This window comes from Manis javanica, chromosome 11 (genome assembly GCF_040802235.1).
Source record: "Manis javanica isolate MJ-LG chromosome 11, MJ_LKY, whole genome shotgun sequence".
Lineage (NCBI taxonomy): Eukaryota > Metazoa > Chordata > Mammalia > Pholidota > Manidae > Manis > Manis javanica.
In genome coordinates, this window is record NC_133166.1 from 107,925,830 (window position 1) to 107,952,856 (window position 27,027).

At 43.5% G+C, this 27,027-nt stretch overlaps 1 protein-coding gene across 12 annotated transcripts in view; it reads right to left on the minus strand.

The window, feature by feature from the left end:
* The window catches only part of NEK7 (NIMA related kinase 7), a 120,467-nt gene that overhangs the window by 37,255 nt on the left and 56,185 nt on the right, over positions 1 to 27,027 (minus strand). For 9 of the 12 annotated variants that reach the window (XR_012123010.1, XR_012123009.1, XM_037004678.2 and 6 more), the window contains 3 exons: positions 19,957 to 20,097; positions 13,884 to 13,946; positions 12,297 to 12,407 (listed from right to left, as the gene is read on the minus strand). Coding sequence is in view for 10 of the 12 variants with exons in the window: in XM_037004678.2 (XP_036860573.1) it covers positions 12,297 to 12,407; positions 13,884 to 13,946; positions 19,957 to 20,097 (315 nt within the window). In the remaining 2 variants the exon portion in view is untranslated. The remainder of the gene's footprint in view (positions 1 to 12,296; positions 12,408 to 13,883; positions 13,947 to 19,956; positions 20,098 to 27,027) is intronic. The other 3 variants (XM_073217208.1, XM_073217210.1, XM_073217209.1) reach the window with 1 other exon arrangement.

Here is a 27,027-nt window from a genome sequence, read left to right on the forward strand (position 1 = left end):
TGACCCCTGCCTAAATTGCTGTCACATGGATATTTCATAAGAGAAGCTTCCATGTTCCTAAAATTGATAGAGAAAATACTTGGAAGTACCTAAGATGTTTTCTCTACTGCATCAGAGCACTAGAAATGAGAACAGACACGCAAGCAGAAAGTCAGTCTTCAGGAAGACACAGAGGTCATGAAGATAAACATTTGCCTCTTTAATGAACTCTTTCTGGTTTTGTTATACCAGATAATAAGACAGTTGGAAAGATATTTCAATATTCTTAATGGGCAAGGAAAACACAGCAGAACGATTAAACAGTAAGTCTCTCAGTAAAAATACAAAAGAAAAAATGGGACAGGAGTGTGCATCTCTCCTTTTAATTGCCTATAGCTACTGCTCATGGTGTAACAGGACTCTTAAAAGGAAGCTTTAGGTCGCTATTACTTTCAAACAAAAATTTCCTTGCAAATTATCTTCTAATTTTTCCCAAGTAAACACAGTTCAAAATGTATACATCACCTTGTAGTCACACTCACGGAATTATATAATGGTCATTATGGTATATAATTTTCAATTTACTAAAATCCCTGAGTTCTATACTGTCAAACTACTTAAGTATCAAAGAAAACTGAAGTGATGTTTTATCAGTAATATTGGTTCTATAAAAATGATTCTGTATCACATACCCACACATACATATTACATACAGACAAATCTATGATCCATACATTACACGTATACATGCATTACGTGTAGGTAGCCATGTATAAAATACTCAATTCTATAGTTTTTTTCAAATAGTGTCACTAATTTGTAACCTTAAGACTTCCAAATAATTCCAAAGTGATATATAATACAATGTAGACAACTATTTACATAAAAGACTCAGCAGGAAACAGGCTGCATTTAGAATCACTGGCGATTCTCAAGTTGACTGGCCAAGCCATACACTGTGCGCCTGATGCGGAAATGGAAAGTGTAAGCATCTTGGTGAACTGCAAGTGAGAGTCAGCAAAGACAGATGGTACTGCTGGGAGGATTTTACTGCTGTAAGGATCCAAAGATCAAGAGTGTTGAAGACATTTCAAAGCTATTTTATTTCCAATACAGCCTCTAAATTTGGATAGTACAAACACACGTCTGCAAATGTAAGAAACAATCACACCATGAAGGGAAATAAGATTTATAAGTTATAATATTTGAAGGTAATTATTATCTGTAAAACACTGTTGATGTTTTAACCATTTATCAAAGTCTGTGGCAAGCAGAATTCTGGGACAGTAAGACAAACCTTACCCAGCCCCATTCCAAGTCCTGATGCATGATCCCTCCCCTCCCCGTGAACTGGGCTGAACGTGACAGACTATCGCTCCCATATCATGTCATCTTACATGGCAGAAAGGGTTTGGCATGTGTAATTAAGATTCTAAATCAGCTGCTTTTGACTGGACCAAAAGGGAGCTTACCCTGGGCAGGTCTTAGATAATAGGTGAGTCCATCAGAGAAGTCAGAGAGACTCCCCTGCTGGCCTTGAGGGAGCCACCTGCCAGGCCGTGCGAGGGCCAGGGGGCCGAGAAGAGCCGGCGGCCTCTAGGACCTGACCACCAGCTGACTACACAGAAACGGGAGGGACGTCAGTCACACAGCTGCAAGGAGCCGGACACTCCCACAGCCAGTGAGCAAGGCTGCGGCCCTGAGCCGCAGATGAGAACCAGCCCCAGCTGGCATCTTGATTTCAGTCGTCTAAGACCATGAGCACAGAACCCACTGAGTACAGGAACTTGCTGACCCACAGAAATAGTAAGATAATAAATTTGTGTTGTCTTAGGCTGAAATGTTTGTGAAATTAACAATAAAAAACTAATACAAAGTGCATTTCTCTAAGCACAGTAAAATTCAATACATGAACTTTACATCTATATAAAGAAAAGAGTCTTGAGGTCCCTATCAAATTTAAAGGGAATGCCACACAAGTGGCAACAGTGTAGGGAACACAGGTTGACAACCTAAGAGGATTCCTTAGGAGCAAGAAGAGAGGCATGGAGGGACAGGCCAAGGGTGGTCACCTCTGCCGCCCCTACGCGCACAGCGCTGCGGTCCTCGCCAGAGCGATGAGGCAAGAAAAAGAAACGGAAGATATCAGACCTGGAAAGGAAGAAGTGAAATCTTCTCTATTAGCAGATGACATGAGTTTATATATAGAAGATTCTAAAGACCTCAGCAAACAACTTAGTTTGAATCAACTCACTCAGTAAAGTTACAGGCTACAAAATTAACATACAAAAATCAGTAGCATTTTTATGCACTAACAACTAATTATCTGAAAAAGAAATAAGACAATCCAATTTACAAAAGCACCAAAAACAGTAAAATATTTAGGAATACACTTAACCAAGGAGGTGAAAGATCTCTACTCTGAAAACTTACAAGACACCAATGAACGAAACTGAAGAAAACACAAATGAATGGAAAGGTATCCTGTGTTCATGGTTGGAAGAATTAATGTTATTAAATGTCAATACTGCCAAAAGCCACATACAGATTCAATGCAATCCCTATCAAGATTCCAATGACACTTTGTACAGAAGTAGAAAAAAAAAACCCTAAAATGCATATGGGTCCACAAGACTCAAAAGCCAAAGAACTCCTGAGAAACACAGAGAGGAGGGAACCACACTCCCTGACTCCGAGCCTCACTATGAAGCCAAAGTGACCGAAACAGTGAGGTGCCGGCACTAAAACGGACCCACAGATCAATGGAACAGAATTCAGAGCCCAAAAGTAAACCCAAGCATATACAGTCACCTAATATTTGAGGAGGGAACCAAGAACACCAAATAGAGAAAAGACAGTCTCTTCAGTAAATGGTGCTGGGCAGCCTGGACATTCACATGTAAAAGACTGAAACTAGACACCTACCTTATCCCTCTCACAAAAATTATCTTGAAAGAACTTAAATATAAGACCTGAAACCATGAAACTCCTAGAAGAAAACAGGAAAAAAGCTCCTTGACATTTGACATGAATCTTGGCAGTAATATTTTAGATATGACACTTAAAGCAGAAGCAACAAAATAAGATATAAACAAGTGTGACTACATCAAACTAAAAAGCTTCTACACAGCAAAGAAAACAATTGACAAAGTAAAAGGACAACCTAGGGAATGGGAAAAAATATTTGCAAACCATGTACCTGATAAGGGGTTAATATCCCAAATATGTAAAGGACTCATACAACTCAACAGCAAAAAACCAAACAATCAAATTAAAAAATGGCAAACAGCCAGAAGAGACATTTTTCCAAAGATAAATGAATAGCCAACAGGTACAGGAAAGACGCATGAATTTACTAGTCATTAGGGGAATGCAAATCAAAACCACAATTAGGTATCACCTCCCGCCTGTTACAATGGCTATTATCAAACACAAGAAATAACAAATGCTAGCAAGGATGTGGAGAAAAGAGAACCCTGTGTGCTCTTCATGGGAATGGAAACTGGTGCAGACACTATGGAAAACAGTGTGGAGTTACTAAAAAAAAAAAAAAAAAAACAGAAATACTGTATGATCTAGCAATCCCATTTCTGGGGATATATCCAAAGGTAACAAAAGCACTTACTTGAAAAGGTACCTGCATCCCCATGTTCACTGCAACATTACTTACAAGAGCCAAGATAGGAAACAGAGTGTCCACAGATGGGTAAATAGACGAAACGAGTTGTGGTATATATACCATGGAATACTATCCAGCTATAAGAAAACAAGGAAATCTTGCCACTTCAAACATGGATGGACCTTAGGGGCATTAACACTAAGTGAAATAAGTCAGAGAAAGACAAATACTGTATGATCTCACTTGTATGTATACACACACACATTCATAAAAAAAAGACCTGTGGTCACCAGAGGCGGGGGTGGCAGGAGGGGGCTAGAGGAAGGTGGTCAGAAGGCCAAGGGACACACGAGTGCTGCGGGCGTCCTAGACTGTGTGCTCGGCATGATGGCGGCAGCTGACACCACCGTGTGATGTGCACAGCGGTTGGGGGTGAATCCTAAGAGTTCTCATCACAAAGAAAAAATTTTTCCCTTTTTTTTTTAGTATCTGAATGAGATGATGCTAACTAAATTTACTGTGGCAATCATTTCACAATATATGTGAGTCAAACCATTATGCCATATGACTTAAACTTATTTAGTGATATATGTCAATTATATCTCAATAAAGCTGAAATAAAATAGAAAGAAATAGACTTAACTCTTTAGAATTGTGCCAAACTCTTGGCACAAAATAGGTATCCATTCAGATTATTTATATTGCACATTTCACTAAAAACATCTCTAAGAATAGTATTACTTCCTTCTTAGCTGCTGTGGCATGGTGTGCAGATCTTTTGGAAGAAGATGACCTTCTGCATTTCCCCTCAAGCAATGTATCACATTGTGCTATATTTTAGCAAAATACAGCTTCTTAAAAATATCATGTTATAGTCTACAGGCACACACCTGATCATCTAAATTTGCTCTCTTACAGCACTAAACTATGTTTTCTACCTTTATCTTGCATCTACCTACCACTTCAGCATTTTATTAAAAATAATAATAATAAGGGAGAAATGTGGGATTCAATATAAATCAAGTATAAAAATCAAACGAATATTCATATTTGACCTGATTGTTTATAGTTTATAATGTGTGATCAAAACCAAAAGTTTCTGTGATATGACTGCCCTTGTACTGTTCACCATGTAAGAACTTATTCACTATGTAAGAATTTGTTCACCATGTAAGAACTTGTTCGTGATGATTCAGAAGATTGGAGACTGATGAGAATTAGGCTTGGGGTGGATTAATGATTGTACATTGAGCACTGAGTCCCCTATACAGAATTTTATTGTTGTTAACAACCATTTGATCAATAAATATGAGAGATGCCCTCTCAAAAAAAATATATATATATATATATAATGTTAAAGATATACACTTATATTTGCTTTGATCAAACTGACCTTCTAATAGGCAATTATAAATATAGAAAATCATAAATAGTTTGATAAATATAAATTGGCAAATGTATTTTAAAATTTTAAATGTATTTTAGCAATATTTCTACTGACAATCTGCAATAAACAAAGCTCTTGATTATATATTTCTGAGATGAGTCACCTCCACCCTAAGTCTCATCAAGCATGCGTCCTGGTCCCAGAGGAGTGGAGTGAGCAGCCAGTGAAGCGCACTGCGAAATGGAGCGCGTACTGAGCCAACTGAGGGCGCAGCACAGAACATGGTAAGCGTCTGTATCAGGACTTGACAGACAGACTGAAATTCAACTGTTTTTTAAGCGTCTATTTTCCTTTAAAATTCTGATTACCGATGAAAAAGAAATACACAATGAAAAATTCTGGATTTCCTTTTATCCTAAAGCTCATCTGGGAAGGATTTCATCTGATCAAGCCTCAGGTATTCCTGTGTCACTAATTAGAGAAATGCTGAATATTTCAACTATACATCGCTTAATTATGTTTGTCAGTCTGCTCTAAACCAATTAATTATTTACTTGTAAAACTCTTTGATGCAATGCTATCCGGAGGTTCATTTCTGGAATACAGACCAGGAGCGATATTTCCTCTTCTACCCCAATTAAGCTGAAGAGTTGAGACAGTGAAATATATTGTTGAGATGCACAATGATTTACAGTATTACTCACTATAAAGAAATAAATGAATCACATTCCTTACAATTCAAGGATCTGCTATCCTTTATAAAGCATAAGTCACTGTCATGTTCCTTCATAAAAGAAGTTCCAATGATTTTTTCCTGATGTAGCCTCTTCTATAAAGAATGGCTTGTAGCAAAAATATGAGTGTTTAGAAAATAATTTTAGAATTTCTTAGGGTTAGGAATAAAAAAACACCAAAAGCCCTTCCTGTACAAGAACACCGTCTTCCCTCAGGCAGGACCGCATGCGGCTCAGTCTCTCGGCAGCGCCCCAGAGGCCGGCGTGCGGGGCAGCAGGAAACCACCACGACTGTCACTCCAAGGCCCCTGGAACAGCCGCGTGACAGGAGGCAAAGAACCGGGCCTTCACTGAGCTGCTACCACGGGCCAGGTGCCCCTCTGCAAAGTGAAGGCAGCCTGGTGAGCAAGCAGACCTGGTCCCGCTCTCAGCAGAGATTCATGTCAAACGGGCCACACACTCAGCGGTAAGACAGCCCGCAGGGATAGCTGGCCCTGTCCTAGGTGGGGAAGGAAGGCTGCTCCCAGAACCGTAATAGCATGATTCGGTCTGCGGATCAAAGGAAACACCCTTGAAACGGTGAGGTCTGCGTAGAGAACCTAAGGATGAACGGACAGAGAGCCACAAACAGGGAGAAGAACATCCCAGGCAGATGAGTGGCAGGCTGCATGCCCTGAAGGAGGCAAGCAGGCACAGCAGAGGCGCTGAGAGGCGCCGTGCCGCCCTCACAGCCAGCTCTGCTGAGGACCGATCCCTCCTGCCAGGGCCCATGCCTGCACCACACACGGGTGAGTCAATCTTGTCAAACGTTTGTATCTTTACCCTCAATGGGAAACTCTAGAAGGATGTGGAGGCAGGCTTTTCCTTTTCTCTCCCTCCTCACCCCTCAGGCTGATGGAGAAAGAGATGTGAGGAATGCGGCCCGGATGCTGGGGATTCATTTTTTATAAAGAACTCTTGCTCATTTCCCAGGTGAGAGGTGGTAGTACCTCACACTGCAGGCACAGAAATGGGTGGAGAAATTTTAAAGACAATTAGAAGAAAAATAAACAGAACTTGGTGACATATTGAAAATGGGAGGTGAGGGAGGGAGAGAGAAGTGCCAGAGAAGCACCCTGGGCCCCAGTGCAGACAACCAAACAGGCATAAACTTGAGTTGAGAAACGTGGGAGGAGGGCGGTCTGTGTGAAAGATCATAAATCTCTTTCAACGCGCTGAGCTGTAAGAGTTCAGAATGAAAAGGGAGCCACACACTGAAGGCAACAGATCAGGGACGAACAGGTGTGCTGAGCCCCTGGGCACGGCTGAGACCGACTACAGACAGAACAAAGCAGAAAGAGCGGCAGCCTGGGCCGAGCCTCCTGAAACTCAGGCACCAAAGGCCAGGAAGGGGAGAGGGACTCGGTTAAGAAGAATCAGAATCTCCAGAGGCGGGAAGAAACCCAGGGGCTCTGCCGCTGGGGAGCAGGTGGAGGGGCTCTGAGGGCGGGCGGAGCGCAGGGCGGGGAGCGCTGGACAGCCCACGCCGCCCCACGACAGAGGCCACTCGGGAGCCGTGCCTCGTGGTGCTGGAGCTGCGTCAGGACAGAGTCTGTCTGTGAGGAGAAGACAGAATGAGGACGGTGAAGGACGAGGCGGCGGGGGTCCTCCGTCATCCTCTTCTTTAGGCAGCAACCCCCCTCCAAACTCCCTACCATCCATCCTTCACTTTCCTTCTGAACTTACAACACATGACATCGGAAGATGCAGTTCAACATCTGACATGCTATTTTTTCCATGTGCCTATTATTTCTTCTCCCTGACTAGAGACAAGCTTCTCGAATGAATCTGTGCATCAGTGAATGAGGCACGTGCGTGCCTGGGGTACGGTAACATTTAAGGTAACAGTGACGATACCAAATGTTAATAGAAGGTATTCAGAAGGTGCACTACAGCCGTGAATACAGGACTAAGAAGAGATAATGATGACCTTCAAGTCCCTGAAACTCCAGGCAGAGGAAGGAGAGAGGACCCGGGGGGAGGGACACACAGAACTCCCTCCCGTCTAGTAAGGAGCATGGCTGGAACAGGAGGAGGCGACAGGTGCAAGCTGGCCTAGCAGGTCTGGCCAGGGGAATGTAAGGCGTTCCTGTGGTGGCCTCTGCTTACTCCGTGAAACAGGAGGTATGGAGACATCTGTAAAGAGGAAGGGTGGCAGACACGCGTGATGCAAGAAGTGGGGCAAAGCGGTGATCAGATGTTTAAGGGGAATAAAGAAATCTGAGTACCTATCAGACAGGTATCCTACATGGAGACAGGCACATATAACTATGTATGCACATACGTGCATAAATTTGATACATGTCTATAAAAATAAACATATACACAAACATGTATTTTTTACTCCTCATAAGACAAGTATTATTAATCCAATTTCATAGATAAAGAAACTGTAGTTTAATCAAGGTCGAATAATTGAATCAAGGTCACTCAGCACTGCCACTGCAACTCTGGCTGCCAGCAGCAGGCCAGTCGGGACGCGGCTGTGCTGCTGCGAACCACGGTTACAACCTAGGCGAGTCCTTCCTAACGCTTCCTACACCTCAAGTCACACTGGTTACATGAATACTAGTTACATGCCTCTCTCTCCCACTAGACGTGAGTTGTAAGAAGACATAAACCATTTTTCTGGCACAGAGAAAGTGTTCCAATAAGTGAATAAATTAAAGAGCTTTTCTGAAGCTACAAATTGGTACAACCATTTAGAGAGCAGTCAGGCAGCACCAGTGCACGTGCCCCTTCCTCAGTTTGCTGCTCACACCCATGCACAAAACAGAGCACGCGCGGCACACAGACACAGGTGCAAGGGGCGGTGCCTGGGCTCCTCAAGGGTTATGGAATAAAGCAATAATCAAATGCCTTGTGATGTGTCTGAGAAAGAATACACGTATCAGTATGTACTTTAATATGGGGGGGGGTGTAAAGACACAAAATGAAGTGGGAGAGGTTGTATGACACATAAAAGTCAGTCGTTATCTCTGGGGAATGCAGTAGGGAAGTTAAGGATCTTCACCACTTGACAAAACTAACAGAAGAGAAGGTCTTTCATTTTATATTAAGAAAATAAAATAAACTCTAAGCTTACTAAATCAAATGGAGAGAAAAGCCATGACTGTGTGTCCTATTAACGTGCATTTACCCAGAACAAGGAGGGCCAGGAGGAGGAGGGACCTCACACGTGTCAGAGCCTCCACAGTTATTATTCTCTTTCAATATAATTACTGAATCAACTTTATTTATTTATTGAATTACTTATATAAATGCAAGTTATATAATTAAGTATATAATTTAAATACAAATTATGTGTTTAAGTTTATAATTTAAATGTAAAGTATGTATATATATATATTTTTTTTATTGAATTATTCTTTCAATACAATTGAGTGCTGGGTCAAGTCTGAAATACAAAGCAGAAGACATTCATATGCACAGCCAGGATATAAGATGCTCCACTCATGTGAAACTGCTTAAACTTTGTTACAGCCAGTATGTCAAGACAGTCATTAAGAGCTACAGGTCTGACGATACGACTCTCACTCAGCCTTAGCACAGCTCCCCGGGCACGCGGGAGACCTGACCTGGAACGCCTTGTACCTTGACAAAGCAGGCTGACGGTCCCTATAAGGAGGGACAAGGATCACTAATGCCCACTCCAGAGGGAGGAGGGGTGGCAGGCAACACAGACACATCACTTCAGTATTCTTCCAAAACATCAAGTTGCTCTATAAGCTTAAGTGACTAAGAATGAGTTGATACCTTTTATCTTTTAAAAAGTTTCCTAAATAGTCTTTCATGTGACAGACACCTTCAAATTTTAGTCAGAAGCCCCACGGGTACTTTAAAAGAGAGTTATCAATTCTCTAACAGTGAGTATTACTCGTTACTGAACATGGGATTCTGTGGTTCTAAATCTACCTCACTGTATCCACTGGGTCAGCTGATAAAAAATGTCCTTGATGAGAGCTGAGGGCAAGATCCACTTAACTAAGGAGGAGAGTCCATCACCACAGTAAGTGTCAGGTCACACTGGCCAGTCTTCCCGTCCTCACTGGCCCGAGGAATCAGGATCTGCTGATGGCAACAGGGCTCTTCAAGGCCCTGCATCTCTGCCTCGGCGTTCTCATTCTGAAAGGACTGGGAGGCCCCAGGGTAAAAAGGTGCAGGCCGGCCTCAGCCTGGGCAGCTGGCCAGGCACAGCAACTGTACATGTGGGGCTGCGGTGGCGGAGAAGGAGACAGCAGGGCAGGAGCAAACACCCCAGCAGAAAACATAAGCAAAGGACCCAGCTTGTTTCCTTCCCACTGTAAGCAGTCAAGTGACTCTTGCACCTGGACATCTAAGCCAAGAGTTTTACTAGCTGTCTCTCCTGCAAGGACTCTGTACATTTGGTCTTACAGGTCTCATCTTAATAGACAGTTGTTTTGTAAAATTTTCCATTTGTGTATTTGCAATTCTTCTTGAAATTAAGACTACAGTGTTTTGTTGCTCATTAATTTACAAAGACATCTTTTGCTGGTGTTTAGCCGAGTGTGCCAGCAGCAGGAAGCCCTGAGACAGAAAACGAGACAACGCAGCCAACGTGGGTCGTCCGACCAGGGGACCGGGAACGGCCCTGTAGGCAGCACTCTGCAGCGAGGGTGCCTCCTTCCCTTTATGTCATGCTTTTGTAATTTAGAAAGTAATCTCAAAACTGTCTCCACCCCAGAGATGAGGAAACTAAGCCTAAGAGGAGTCACGTGACAGAGTGTGAGTGGCTGACACGAACGCACACTGTGCAGGCTTGTGAGGGGGCGCGGGGGCACCCGTCAACATTTTCTGGGCACAAGGCCAGGGCTTTTCATCTGGTTTTTCAAAGGAGTTCTGTGATACAAAGAAGGGCCACTGATGGGAAACACACAGGCGAGCTCAGGGTCTAATACCACTGGTCGGTTTACTAGTGACGAGGTTTATCTTCTCCAAATGTCTAATTTACCTCTGCAAATTCTTGTGAGGAGTAAACCTGCTAATGCTTTACATGCATGGTGTTAAGACACCCCTTACACCGACCGATGCAGCAGAGATGGCGAGCTGTGCTCTAGTAGCTGCTATAAGAAGGATCAGGCAAACAGACACTGGCCAGACCACATAAAAATAGAAATTCGAGCCACAACCTTCAGCAACCTGGCCAGGAAACCAACCTCTTCCATGTAACAAAAACCCAGGAAGCTAGCCCACCATGTAAGACCCACAGGAGCCAGGCTCCGGCCACCATCCAGGAAGCTGAACAGTGACTTCTGGCACCATCGGCCTCAAATGGCCAGGGCTCGATCAGTAGCTGACACGTCCCTGATTTTTGTTCCCACTGCCAACCTAGGACCGACACAGAATGCTGGCTACGCATCCCCAGCTGGTCACATGAGCAGCTCACCTACAGCCTCCCACCAAGGACGCCTGCAGCCACCCCTGCTCCCCACTCCTGGGCCTGCTGGCGAGCCTCGGCCAAGCAGAGACAGTGGCTGGACGCCGTGCTTCAGCCAGCTCAGAGCACACGGCCTTGGCTGTTCGCACTTCACGGGCCTTCACCTTTTCCTCACTGTGCGGCCCGTCTTCCCCAGTGAGGGGTTTGGTCGGCACATGGCTGGCAACGCGAGACTGTATGTTCCAGCCTCCGAGCGGCTACACGCGCTCATACAGCTGAATTCCGGCAGGCGCAGAAGCCAAGACACTGTGACAGCATCCAGGGATGTGCCTCAAGATGCAGCCATCAAGTGCCCCAGGAATGCTACCACATCAGCTGTAAGAAGGCTCGGTCTCTGAGAACTTGATAGATCAGAGCTGCCACATTAGCCCCAGAATTTTAGGTAACAGAGAAATACAGGTAATAATAAAATAGAGCTAAGATTCCATTTACATAGACTTACTACAGGTGAGCACGGTTCTAAGCTCTTAATAAGTATCAATTAATTATTAAAAACAACTCTATGAAGTAGGTTCTATTATTGTTTTGTTTTGGGGAAATGGAGCACGTGGCAATTAAGTAACCTGCCTGAGGACAAGCAGTTTTTAGGCTACTGTTATTTGGGGGCTTCCACAACTTGCAGCCAAACTTAAGTCCAATTAATAAGCCCTTAGAAAAGAAAGTGAAGTGACTTTTAAGTGTCAATAAGGCTTGGACGTGCAAGGTCTGCATAGCAGGCCCCCTTTCTTCCTCAGCGGCCCCTCCCTGGAATAGGTGGGGCTGCCTCAGTCTGCCCCCCCGGACTCCAAACACACGGGATCAGTGGCGGCCCGCTCGTCATCGAGCTGCCCGTGTCCGGCTCACAGCATCGGGTTCCTGGGCCTGATCCCAGGTCGCCTGCAGATGCTCACACATCCAAGGGGAGCGGTGGCACCACCCCAGGGAAACAGCCCCGCGACCACGACGGCCCCAGCGGCCTGCCGCGCGTCACTGTGTCACCGCATGCTGAAGCCTCGTGCTGAAGCCTTACGCCTGTAAAGCCTGGATGCCTGATGGACGACTCTACTAGAAAAACTGATCTTAAGTTTTTTTTTAACTTACCTTTATCATTCTGGATAGATCACCAGCATCTGCTAATTCCAAAACTATGTTTAGCTCATTATCTTCAATGAATGACGCATAATATTTAATTACATTCGGGTGGTTGAGTTGCTGAGGAAGAAAGGCAGGAGTCAGCAAGTTTCCTTACTGTCCTTCCCAAGAGTCACTTACAGTTTCTTTACTCAAAAAAAACTTAATGACTGCATTTCATTTTTAAATTACAGGAATCTTAATATGACAATGTATTTTTCTTTACCAGGTGAATTTTTAAACATATTGAAGGTAATGAAACTAGATAGCAATCAATTTTTATATTCTTTATTAGAAATAATAGAGTATATGCACTTAAAATTTTTCAAGTATTATGTCAATAAATACTGTACATATATATGAATGACAGAATTGTCAGTAACTGCTAAAAATTTTACCCTTCAAAATGAGAACTGTCATTTAAGGGCATTCAGTGGTAAATAAAGAATTCCTTTTTACTTCTAATTTGAAGTTAGACCTGATCCTAGTATAATTCAGCCAACAGGAAAAAAATTTTTTGAACCTACATTACCTAGATATTGTTTTTATATCAAATAATGTAAATATACTGAACTTATCTTTGGGGTTTATTTATAAAATCATCCCAAGGAATATTTCATTTTTGTATATATGCATCATTCTATACATATTTACAGTCTTTTTGTTCAACCTTTAAACAAGTTAACATAAAACAAATAGCATCTTAAAGAAAATTACTCAAGGATCATCTCAGAGGACAGATACACTATTTTCTTCTCTTCCTTCAGCCTACAGGCACCCAAACATACACATCTTCTATGACAATGTATTATTTCTCTACAAAGTTTATGTATACTTTTAAAGTGGTCACTTCATGTCCCAGGAAATCTACAACTAACAGTGCAGTTGGAAAGCATGGTTCATTCTGATGAATGGACAAATCTGTTTCATTTTAGGCACAAACAAAAATAAATGGTATCAAAAATACCCAACTCTTATCTAATAGTTAAAAATGCAGCATAAGCCACAATATTCCTCACAGAATAAGAAGAAAGCTACTAGAATAAAAGCATGCAGAGAGAGCTGAAATCTCTGCCACTCTCTCTGGGTAGCCGAGCAGCAGGGAAGCCGCCCAAGATGCACTCTTCAGGCCGCCCTCCCAGGCCTGGGAAAGGCAGAGACGCGGTACATGCACGCGGGTATTGGGACCGGTCTGCACCCCGATGCACCACGTCTTGAGATAATATCAATATGCATTCATATTACTTGATTGTTAGAGTACGTGTTATCGGGATGATCAAGAAAAAATTTCATCTTTTAAGCACATTTTATTTCCTGGTTTGAAATGGGAAAAAAGCTAGTCCTGCCCAAATGTTCCAATTATTTTACAATGAACCCAAAAGATAAGCACACTTTTCAATACACTGAGATTCAAACTTACATGTTACTTGAAATCAGATTTATATTATGTGGTATAAGTCTTAAAAATTTTTTTGTTTGTAAGTGTGATATTTTAATGAACCACTTCCATGACATTCGGTTATGTCCGAAGGGGTCACCAGGTCGTTCGTCACTTACCTTAAGGAGATCTATCTCTTTGATACAATCAGCACGTGCTTTGGCATCCATTAAATCAAATATCTAAAAATAAAACCCAAAATTATTTAATGAAATGATAATCTATAGTTCAAGCAGCCTTGTAAATTGATTTTACTACTTTCCATATACTTACACACACACACTAAGAAATGTTCTTTCTGATTAGCTTTTTAGGAGCTAGAAGATCTGTAGGTATTTGGTCTCATGTTACCACTAGAGCTTACATTTTTCTCTCCAAAAGCTGTCAGTTTTAATGATGAGAAAAGAGAACAGCTAGATATTTTAAGTCTTAAGTTCAAATGGAATGGAAACTGTGATCAGTATTATAATAATAGGTACATATTGAACAATTAATATTGCTAAATACATTGCATGAACTACCTCATTTAATTCTCACTTAATCCTCATGAGAATAATATGAGCGTTCCCACTTTACAGATATAAAAAAGTAGGTTAGGAAAGCTTGAGAAACTGACGAAGTTCACACAGCTTATTAATGGAGAGGCCAGAATTCATTCCAGAGACAACCTACCACACTCCAAGCTCTGAACCATTGACCTGTACAATCTCATCATGTCTAAAGGTCAATGCATGCATTCTGAGCACGGGTGGTATCATTCCAAGAGGAGAAAATTGGTTCTTTGGAAGAGAGGGGTAACAAAATCTCACCCTTTTTAAGGATGAAGCACAGGTACACACAACACACGGACAGATACACTGTATCCGTGGGACTAAGTTTCACGGGGGAGGGGTAATTAAGAAAAATTATCTAAAAAGGCTCCTTCCTTGAGAGATAGTAATAAAGAAAAGGTTGAGAAATAATAGTCTAAGCCAAAAAGCCATAAAAATAAATGATAAAATCAAAGGGATATTCGGTATCTCTCTAGAAACAAAGAAATCACTCAATGTTCTAAGTATGTGGAAAATAACAAATAAAAAAGCAATATGCTTATCTTGTAGAAAATACCTGAGTGGGTCAATACTACAGGCTGATTAAAAAACCCTAGTCACATAACAAAACATCTGTAATGATATTTCTAGTCATCAACTTGTTCAAATCTTCCTGACTCAGATAACACATCCAGGACAAGCAGACGTGCGGCCTGACGGGTGGCTCGCCCCAAGACCCTCTGACTCCAGGAGGGCCGCTGCCTGCCTAGCAGAGGGCGCAGCCTCCTTACGTGTCGCAGGCCGCTACGACCCTCACTGAGCTGCACAGTACTGGCCCCAACTCAGAAATGAGGAGTGAGGCTCTTACAGTTCCAATACGTGCTTCTTCTCGTAAAACTCCTACGTGACAGAAGCAGGGCTCACTCATCAACATTACAGCAAAATACTTCCCCCGTCTAACTTTATTTTGGTTCTAATAATAATAATGAAAACTTCAAACATCAAGTTTATGTTTTTCATGTTTTAGTGTGAAACAGCTAAGAACTGCACATTGTTAAAGTTTTGAAAAAACAGAATTTCTTATCTTAGTTAATGGTTTACAAAAAGAGAGAAACTAGAAGGAATTAAAGTTCCCCCACTTACTCAAATAATAGGGAACTAACCGTGTACTGCTACAAGTGTTAGAAGCAGTGACTTCTCTTTTCTCCATCAGTAGTAATTCTAACCATCTTGGCCACAGTGAACATGTGTTAACTACTAGGACTTCAGAATGGAACAGAATGGGATGAAACGAAAAGGAAAAGAAAAGAAAAAGGAAAGGACTATGAATGGCAAGTCCCTACCTCAAAGTTTTCATAAAATATCTAGCAAAAATATTTTTGTAAACATCAAGCCCTTGTATATATCAAACCTTGGCAAAATGAGATTATATATAAAAGGACATTAATAGCAGGGGTTAAATAAAAGAATCACCAGTACTAATGCACAAACCAGGTGACACGACTCACCGAAGGGAAAGCCAAACAGACCTCAAGCCCCCACAGGAGCATTCCCGTCACGCTCCACACATGGGGAAATGACCGCCTCTTCAACAGCTCGTCTTAGCAAAACTGCACAGCTACATGCAAGAGAATGAAACTGGACCACTGTCTAACCCCACACACAAAAGTAAACTCGAAATGGATCAAAGACCTGAATATAAGTCATGAAGCCATAAAACTCTTAGAAGACAACATAGGCAAAAATCTCCTGAATATAATAAACATGAGCAACTTCTTCCTGAACGCATCTCCTCGAGCAAGGGAAACAAAAGCAAAAATGAACACATGGGACTAAATCAAACTAAAAAGTTTCTGTACGGCAAAGGACACCATCAACAGAACAAAAAGGCATCCTATAGTATAGGAGAATATATTCATAAATGACATATCCGACAAGGGGTTAACATCCAAAATATATAAAGAACTCACATGCCCCCACACCTAAAAAGCAAGTAACCCGATTAAAAAAATGGGCAGAGGATATGAAGAGACAGTTCTCCAAAGAAGAAATTCAGATGGGCAACAGGCACATGAAAAGATGCTCCACATCACTAATCACCAGGGAAATGCAAATTAAAACCACAATGAGATACCACCTCACACCAGTAAGGATGGCCAGCATCCAAAAGACTAAGAACAAACGCCGGTGAGAATGCGGAGAAGGGGGACCCCTCCTACACTGCTGGTGGGAATGTAAGCTAGTTCAACCATTGTGGAAAGCAATATGGAGGTTCCTCAAAAAACTAAAAATAGAAATACCATTTGACCCAGGAATTCCACTCCTTGGAATTTACCCAAAGAATACAATTCCTCAGACTCAAAAAGACATTTGCACCTGCATGTTTATTGCAGCACTATTTACAATAGCCAAGATAGGGAAGCAACCTAAGTGTTCATCAGTAGATGAATGGATAAAAAAGATGTGGTACAATGGAATACTGTTCAGCCATAAGAAAGAAACAAATCCTACTATTTGCAACATGGATGGAGCTGGAGGATATTATTTATGCTCAGTGAAGTAAGCCAGGTGGAGAAAGACAAGTGCCAAACGATTTCCCTCATTTGTGGAGTATAATAACAAAGCAAAACTGAAGGAACAAAACAACAGCAGACTGACAGACTCCAAAAAGGGATTCGTGTTTACCAAAGGGGAGGGGTGGGAAAGGGAGAGAGAAGGGGACTGAGGGGTATTATGTTTAGTACACACGGTGTGGGGGATCACGGGGAAAACAGTATAGCACAGAGAAGGCAAACAGTGAATCTGTGGCATCTTACTACACTGATGAACAGTGACTGCATTGGGGTATGGGTGGGGACTTGATAATATGGGTAAATGTAGTAACCACATTGTTTTTTTCTTGTGAAACCTTCATAAGAGTGTATATCAATAAGAGCTTAATAAAAAATATTTTTTAAAAAGTAATATGGCCTTAAAATAACAAGTTGCAAGGGAAAATCCAGTATTTGATTCATTATGAACTTTCTGAATAGGGGCTAAGGGAAAAGGGTCTCAATAATATTTTAAAACATTTCCATTTTAAGCTGCAGAGATTTTTTTTTTAAGGGAGAACCATGGGCTTTATCATTCAGCACAAGCATAACAACATCACAAAAATCAATGAGATGTCTGAAATACAAATACCTTTCTCCTCACAAAGGTTTATGATTCCTTCCCTAATTAAATAAGCTAAGAATATCTTTGCAATATCATTTCTCTCTTCTGTAACTATGTGTAAACTAGAAGACTGCACATTATCAACACACGGAAAAGCAGAGGAACCGCACGGCCCTACGGGACAAACTGGGTGTGCCCAGCAGGAGACGGTCCGAGGCTCACAGGGTGGACGGCCACAGCTGGAGCGCTGCCAGCCAACTCAGAGCAGGCGTGCACTCCCGTCCACGCACACTTCCAACCAGAAGGAAGAAAAGGGATCCTGGCGGCACTGCAGGACACCTACACCGGCTTCTGTCTTTCTCCTTCCCTCCCTCTTTCCCTCCCTTGCTCACTTCTTCTCTAAGCACCTCTACTGACAGAGGTTCGGTGACGTACGGTCATCAGGAGACAGAGCTGAGCTGTCTCCACGCTCAGCACCAGCGGGAAGGTGGTAGAGGAGGCGGCCCAGGGCCGCCACACAATCCCTCATCCATCCTCCTCCACCCTCAACCCAATGGTGAATTGGCGCTGTCTTCTCTCCAGTCTGTTCTGTGTGTTGATTTGTGAATTCATATTGAAAATTACCAATTTTGAAGGTTACTGCAAACTCCTGTTCCTGGGCTCAAAGCTTCTCCAGATGTGCTTTCGCGGCCTGCCTGCCTTCAGGGCCAGACCCAGCCGCTCCACCAGTCCAAAACTGCCACCCCCATTCGTGGACGCCTAGATCCAAGCCACAGGGTTTACCATTTCACTGTTGTAGATGGATCTTTATTTTTTTATTTTTATTTCCTTCAGCACCCTGAGATCCACAGTAGAAATTCAATAAACACATTTTAAAAATGATCAAGGAGTCCCTCTTCAAGGGAATAACTCTTAAAGCCACCTGTTTCCCGAACACGACCATCTGCGTTCTACGTGTGCGGCTCTCAGGGCCACATGCACGAAGAGGACCACAGCCCCGGCGTGCTGCTGGCCAGGAAGCACACTGCACAACCCCAGGGAGCACTTGCTGTTAGCTTGCAGGACCAACCACCCCCTGCAGCTCCTCACAGCCACACTTAGGCACAAATAGAAGAGATTCTTGTACGTGTGCACCAGGAAAGACACAGATAAACAGAAGTATTGTTTGTGGTAAATAACCTACACCACAAGCCACAGGTAATAACAACAACTGAGTAACATCGTGGTGAAAGAATAAAGCACAGCACATGCACACACACGACAGCATTTATCTAAGGTTCAGAAATGCAAAAGCAAACCACAGGCTTACTTAGAACTTTCGTAGATGTGGGGAAAACCACATAGAAAAGCAAAGGAATGACACCCAAGGTGTGGACAGGCTTGTCTCCAAGGGAAGGCACAGCAGATGTGGGTCAAAATCACTTTTAATGTTTTATTTCTTAAGCTGTGTGACAGATATGAGGGCATCTCCATTACTCATTATATTTAACATATATGCCATTAAAATCTTCCACAGATATTTTCTATTTCCTGAAAAATGTAAGTAAAATGGCCCTTCTCTGTAATGGCTGCTCAAATATACTGATCCTTAAGAAAGTTAAAAAATTATTAAGAGGGAACCTAGATTTCACAGGTCCCTACAGAGAAAAGAGATCAAGGCTGACAGTAAATGGGGCGTTTATGGCAGGTGTGAAGAAAAGCTATCTTATCTTTATTAGGGAAGTAAAGATGTACGACGTCAAGCATGCTCCGAGGCGGAAAGGCAGGTGCCTTCTGGACCAGAAGCCAAGTGAAATTCGACTTCCAGGATCGGGAGGCAGGTGGCGCTATAGGACTCGGGCAGGCGGGCGCTGCAGGGCAGCGCAGGGGGGACTGACCAGGGTCGGGGCAGGACTGGTAAAAGGAGCAAGACCCAGGAACCTGAGAAGACAAGGGCCAGGGCTGCAGGGCAGAGCTGACTTACGAACAAATAGAACATGGACATGTTGAATAGGACATCAGTCCTCTAATTCAACCTCACTGTTTCCCCCAGTCACTGAAGTTCACTCCGTTCCCCTTCACCTCTTGCCCGTGGTTCTCTACGCGGGTTTAATCCCTCACCGACTCCCGACCGTCTGTTACTAAGGTGAGGCCATCAGCTCTCCCTCCGTGAGGCCTGGAGATGCAGACCCTCGGCGGAGAAGCACCTGGTTCATGCCCCGGTGACGACTCCCGTCTGTGTCCTAAACTCTAGAGCTGTGAAAGCTCATCAGGGATCGATCGTCACAGTCACTACTGCATCAGGGTGAACAAAACCAGCCACACTTTTAAATCCTAGAAGTAATATTAAAACTAAAAATTAATTTTCACTCTCAGCTACACTTAATTCAGGCTTTTAAAGTACAATTTTTATTCTTCCCAGCATTCTCAACTTAAGACTGTCTTACCCACTTAGGATATACTTTTCTCTGTTTATTATTCACATAGTATAATGTCACATTGATTTATATAATGAAAATCATCTTACCTGCACTTTTTTTAAAGCTACTGGTACTCCATCCAAGAGACAGGCTGCTCTATAAACTTCGCTAAATTGCCCGCGACCAATTTTCTTTTCTATTCGAAAGTTGGCTAGTGTATTATAGCCCATATCCGGTCGTAAGGCCTTCTGTAATTAAAAAAGTCAGAAAAGTTTCAGTCGCACAATACACACACAATCATTGATTGGTTTCACAGAAGCAGGTAACACCTATGATAAGCTTGCAGGCATCCATTCATTCAACAAATATTCACTGAACTATTCATGGCCGGGCACTGCTCCACCACTGGCATCCAGCAGCGAACGCAACAGACAATAGTCCTAGCACTCAAAAAATTTATGTCCTAGTGGGGAAGTAAAGTAGTAACAAGGTAAACATGAAAAATACATACAGCACGAGAGATAGAAAGGGCTTAAGAACAAAAGCAAACAAAGACTTGGGCATGAGGAGGATTCTGAGGTATGATAGAGGGGCTCTCAGGGTCTCCCAGCTCACAGAACACGGACTTGTCCCATTCAATGCAGTGCTTCGCTGATATTTCTTTTTTGAGTATCTTTGAGTTGAAGTGGCCCCCACACACATGCATACACACACAGACACACATACACGAGTGTGCACACATGCACGCACGCACACTCTCTTTCTCCTTTCTTCCGTCCTATCAACTAATATATGAAAAAAACTTAATGAACTGGCTGACAGTATTTCCAGTGGCAGGGAATTCACCACCACCATAATTGTTACTTTTTTTTTTCAAGTCTTTATTTTTTTTAGAGCAGTTTTAGGTTCACAACAAAACAGAGAGGAAGGTAGAGAGCTTTCCCACACATGCACGGCCTCCCCCTTATCAACATCCAGCACCAGATGGTACATTTGCGTAAGCTAACTGTAAAATTGTAAAATTCAGAAGCCCACAGGGACACCTCGTTATCACCCAAAGACCCAGCCTTACATGGGGCCCCGCATGGCGGTGTGCCTCTGTGGGTTTGGACGAACGTGTATGAAGTATCCATCATTACACTGCCATACAGTGTACTGCCACTGCCCTAAAAACCCTCTGGGCTCACCCATCCACCCTCCCTCCTGCCACCCCAGCACTGCTGACCTTTCCACTGACCCCACAGGCTCACCTTTTCCATAAAGTCACAGATCAGGAACCACACCCTAAGCAGCTTCTCAGAGGGGCTTCTGTCACTTAGCGCATCACTACACTTTTAAACAACGTTTTTTGTTGTTTATGGAAAAGCATTTTCTTTTTCTTAACACTTTTTAATACTTAACTATGTACTGGGCACTGTGCTAGCTGCTGGGGAAACAGATCAATCAGAAATGTTTTCTGCTCTGGAAGTTAACCCAAGCACACAGAGGAGGCGCCTCATTGCACTGTGCCAGACACTACGGGGACGGAAGGGTGCACAAGGACCATTCCTACGCTTAGACAAAATCCAACCCCTAATTTTACTCAGTCTCAGCTCCTAAGCTCATTAGTCTGTCATGTCACAGTCTGTCATAGACTCGCTCCATCCCTCGGTCAGTCCCAGGGCAAACAGTAACGAGTACCTGCCAGGGTGGGACACTGCGCTGAGGCCACAATATCCCTGTGAAAATCGAATCCCCCCCTGGCCCCTCTGCCTGTAACAGTGTCGTCCACCCCCACGTTCTCTTTTTTGACTAAATGCACACAGACCTTTCTGAGATCCCTGGATTACTGTTAAGCACACCTGTCCAAGCCTTTGGCCTCTGCTCACATCCTTTCTGGACCTTCTCTACTCTGAGCCAGCATGGAGTAAACATGACACACCTGTGAGGCCTGGCTTTGCACCCTCTAATGACTAGCGTGCCACACAAACACAACACTGGCTCACGAACACACAACTCAACATGAACCCCTAGTGCTTCAAACAGACCTTTGTGGAGGCTGGTGTCCCCAGAACAGCTATTCGGACACGTAGGCAGTGTTTTACATTGACCCCCAACACATTTTATCTTGCTGATTTCACTACATCTATCAAGTAGCAAATGCCCTAAAATTCTACTGAAGTTTCAGTGTAACTCAAATACAGTGTTTCTCAAAAGGAGATTAAAGAAACAATAATTTCTGTTAGTGTGCAATGCTTTTCTTTATTCTGAAAGTCCAAAATATTGTCAAAAATATTCCTTAAGGCATGTAAAATAACTAGAATATAATAAACTGCACAAATTCATTTCTTAACTATAAGACTCTAAGTAATTGTTAGAATAGATAATAATAATAACAAATACTACACTAATAGAAGTTCCATTCTGGTACCTACAAGTTAACAGGTCCTGTTATTAGGACTTCATATGCCATCTAATTCAATTCTCATGACAATCCTATAACGCGGATGCTGTCGAGCAAACCTATGTCCAGCTGATTCCCAAGCACAGCCTTCGCTGTACCACCACAGCTACCAAACAAAGTCAGGATGACCCAGCACACAGTGATAGAGATATTTTCAATGTCAAGTCTTCTGATGAAAAACAAACCTTTGGCATAGAAACAGATGTCAGAAATGAGAACAAAAATATATACCATGATAAAAAAGTAAAAGAAAAATAAAAGTATCAAAGGGAAACAACTTGCCATGCCATTCATTTATAAGAAGACTCATTTTTATAGCCATTAGTTTATGTTTTTGTGTCACTGCCACAATAGCACCTACTTAACAAAAGAAACTGAACAGGTACCACTGCTCGGATACATTCAACAGGATTAGCAACTTTTTTAAGTTTAACTTCAAATAAAAGTTTCACTTGAAGAGTTTTTTTTTTTTTGCCTATGCTTTTCCAAGACATCTTTTTCAAAAAAAATTGACATCCTAAGATAGTCTGCGACATCTAATAAACAGAACCCTCTCCCTCCTATCTGTACAGACGGCTCTTCCTCCCGAGGGGCACCTGCCATCACAGAGCCGCAGCACAGGGGCGCAGCAACACAGTCCGGATTCCTGACCTGACCGGGGACCATCTTCTGTCTGCACGGTGACTGACAAGCATCGGCGGGAACCGCTAAGGCAGGGTGACAGCCACATGCTGAGAGCGAGTCTCACTAATGTGTTTTGGCATGCGGGTTTGTAATCACACATTTACATATGCAATGACCTACATTTGCATGTCAGATTACACACTGTCTTGGTTTATTAAGACCAGGCACCTCGCTTGGTTTATTAAGACCAGGCGGCCAGAGTGGCCACAGAGGGCCCAAGGGCAGTGTTTTCTGGCAGTTGAGGGATGAACCGCCACCGAGGATTAGGCTGATACGGCCTGAGCCTTGGACACTTCATTAGACGCGATCTGTTTAACAGTGGGCAGCGCATGCAAACTTCACAGCCCATTTGCCGCACCTTCTCCCCCCGTGGCCTTTCTCCAAAGGGCACCGTGGGTGAATGACAGTCGGTCTCATCCACTCCCAGGTCCTGTCACCCAGGGCAGACGGAGAGCTGACATGCAAGAGGCATAGCTGTACACCTCCAACTACCCTTGGGTCTCTGCCGCACCACCGTTGGTATAAAAACAAGCTTGCATAGCATGAGGCCTCCTTTAGGAGACCATCAGACAGGTAAACAGACCCGTCAGTAATGATCCTACCGCACTGTGTCAGTGCCGTGCCTCTTCCGGACGAGCCTTGTCCCCCCGTAGGCAGCGCTGAACTGGGCGCCTCAGACTGAGGAATGGATCATCAAATGGGTGCCCGCGTGAGTGAAGAACTCTTTGCAGGAAAGAGCTATGTCCTCTTTCGAATGATGTCCCTTTCCCCATGTTTTTAGTTTAGCATTAGAGTCATACTGGGAATAAAATAACTCAGCAAAATGAGATTCAAATCAGTATGAAATGTAAATCAAATAAAATCACTGAGATTGCCTTTTCCCCGGGGTGTACGCCGGGCCTCAGCCCCTGCAGTCCCATAATGACCAGGCTGTTCTGCTGAGCTGTACAGGATGGCTTCTGGATTTGGTATGAGTCACTTACAGGACAGAAGTAGCCTACTCTGTGTCTTCCACCATACAGACGACACCTGACCTCCACAGAGGGCACCTGGAGCACTTTTGTGCCAGCTGCGGGCCTCAGTCAACAGCCACTCCATTTGCTCCCCAAGGGCACTATGCGCGCTTCGGCCTCTCTGTGCAAGGCATCTGCTGTCCCCTGCCTCCGAGGGACTCTGCCCTTCACACCTGGCAAACCGCACTCACCTCCGCGCCGAGTGCCGGCCCTTCTGAGGAACCACCTAAGCTCCCTCAGGCAGCCTTCCTGGCCTTGCCTCTGCGCTTCCACGGCAACCGACAGTGGCCCTTCAACACTGCAGATTCAAACTCAGGCCCTGAGCCAGGCCTGGGGTCTCACTGCAATGTAAGGGTTAGTTTACAGTCACATAGCTCTCCCTCCATGAACTGAGTTTCTTAGAGGCAGAAACCAAGTTTTGTCTTTGTATCCAGATGCCATGAAAGTGGCCTGACATAAAGTAGATGAAACTGCTAAGGAGTGGACGTGGCTGAAAGGATTTAATGGATGCAAAAGACTTCCGTACATCCCGAGTGCCCGGAACTACTGGCAGGCTCCCAGAAGGACCAGGCCGGGGAGCAGAGCGCGCCATGGACAAAGCCCAGCCCTGCGAGCGAGAAGGCTCGGCTCTCCCTCTGCCAGCTCCTCAGCAGAGGAAGCAAAGGGCCACCTAGCCCCACCGCGAGAGGAGACGCCAGTGACACAACGGCTCACGCCCGGTGAGCGCCACAGCCTCACTGAGGCGTGGCGTTCAGAGGAATCCACTGGGCCCCCACACCGCCTGACAGGGGAGGCAGAGGTTCCGGAGCAAGTCGGCGAGGCCTGGGCCATGGCCGGTCCTCATGTCAGTGTCTTTCTGAGCAGGCAAGCTATCCAAGCCTAGGGTAAGCCTGCCGTGGCACCATGGCCCAGGTAGTGACACAAGTGCCCCCAGAAGGGCAGCCCCCCAACACCCTCTCCTAACAGGGTGCTTGTGTGCAGAGCTTCCTCTTAATAGCCTCTCATTTTCACAGTTAAAATTCTTTCACCTCTAACTCAGTCTTCTCTTCCAGTCCCTCTTTGGGCTGCAAATGGAATCTGCCTCTCTTTGCAACTGAACATCCCACCTACGAGGGCATCTCACCAGAACTCTGAGCATCAGAGGACCTTGTGCTCTGCCTTCCAACGGGGATGCCCCCATTCACCATGATTCGTGAATGCAGACAGTCTGACTCCCTGAGTGTAAGGCTGCTTGGGGGATAACACAAAACATCTATCATTACTGTGCCTAGAGTCCTTTTAAAAATTATCGGGGGATGGGAGGAGCATTTGATTGATAAACCATGTTTGGTGGCAATTAGGCTACCTGGTTGGAACACGCTTAAAATAAAGTTTACAATTACAGACAAACTGAAGAGGACTAACTGGTTCAAAGCCCATGAACCCTACAAGTTTGTAGCTGCTTGACTTTTGTAACAACAGAGAACTGAGAAAGGATGTGGCTGACTCAGTACAGTATCTTCTAAGATTAGTAAAAAAGAGTTCAGACCCTCAGATAAGTATTTTCAATGCCTATATAAATAAGTTGTTTAGTAGTATTGTTATTTTTTAATTACTAACTATAAGATATACACTACTCCTTAAAGGGCATAATTAAAACTGATCTTGGGAGCACTTTATATTACATTTGTGGTAATTCTGCTTAGCCTCTAGAGATATCAATCTGTATAGTAACAGATTATACTATAAAAGCATTCTGAAATCTCAGAAAAATAAAATAAATCTCCAAAGTTACAAATGACAGCTGAGAAATCAAACCCTAGCGTGGATGAAGCTATCTGGCGCCTTAAACGCCCTGGGGTCCTGTTAACGGATCTCTTGCGGCTCTGGGTGCCTCTGACCACCGCACACCAGGTCTCACTGACTAACCGGGACTAAAGTGAGCCTGTGTTTGCTACTTTCTTCACATCTACACTTTTCTTTTCAAAATAAAATTCATTCTTCTGTGCCACAGAAGAATTCGCTCTTATTTTTGCAGATACAGACTATTTAACCAATCATTTGCAAGGTTTAAATTAGTTTATTTAATTTACCTTAAATCTGATGGCAAGGACATTCAATGAGCAGTGAGATAACTCACGATAGCATGATGATGACAACGCTCTCTGGGGAAATTAGAAGAGGCACAGCATGGACTCAGCAGGGTCCCCAGGGAGAAAATCATGTCCTGATGATTCCTAGAGGTACTGTTATCAATGGTCTGATATGCAAGCCAGTATTAATTACAATATTTAACATCATTAATAAGGTTTTCATTGTTAGTGCAAACTCATCTCTTACTGGTGATTTCCACATTACACAATCATGTGAATTAATAAATTATATTTTACATTAATATTACTGAATTTCTCTAGGATTTTGAAGCAACAAAACTTCAAAATGCCCTTCAATTTTATTTAGCAAACAACAGACACTATGATCTTGAAAAAGACATTTCTCATCTCCAAACTACCCAAACTACGATATCCTTTTGACAGTATCTAACACAACTCAGCCATGTTATTTTCCACAAGCCTCACTGGAAACAAAAAGACAAAACAACACACATACACACACACAAAACATACACCACATACACACACACTTGTCCCAGCAAAGTCTAAGTATTCATACTCCTTCCATTTGAAATATTATCTTCTTAAAATTACTTCAACTATTCAAAGTCACCTATTACTGAAGATACTAAGTGTTGGGGGATACAATATGCCATTAATCATTACAACTGGCTTTCTTCAAACAAAGCAGGAAATTCACTATAGCATAAGAAACATGAGTGACCAAATGTAACCTATTACCTCAGCAGACATTTACAAGGCCCTAGCATTCGTATCACTGACCGTCACCAGGCGTCCTGCTCAGCACAGTGATGACCACACCCACACGGTGTGGCCAGAACACTGATCACCTTCCCCAGCTGATGGTGATGAGCAAGACGGCTGGTTCATGACAAAGGAGTTGCACCCCCACCCCTCCACGAGCACCCCTGGGGAAGCCAAACA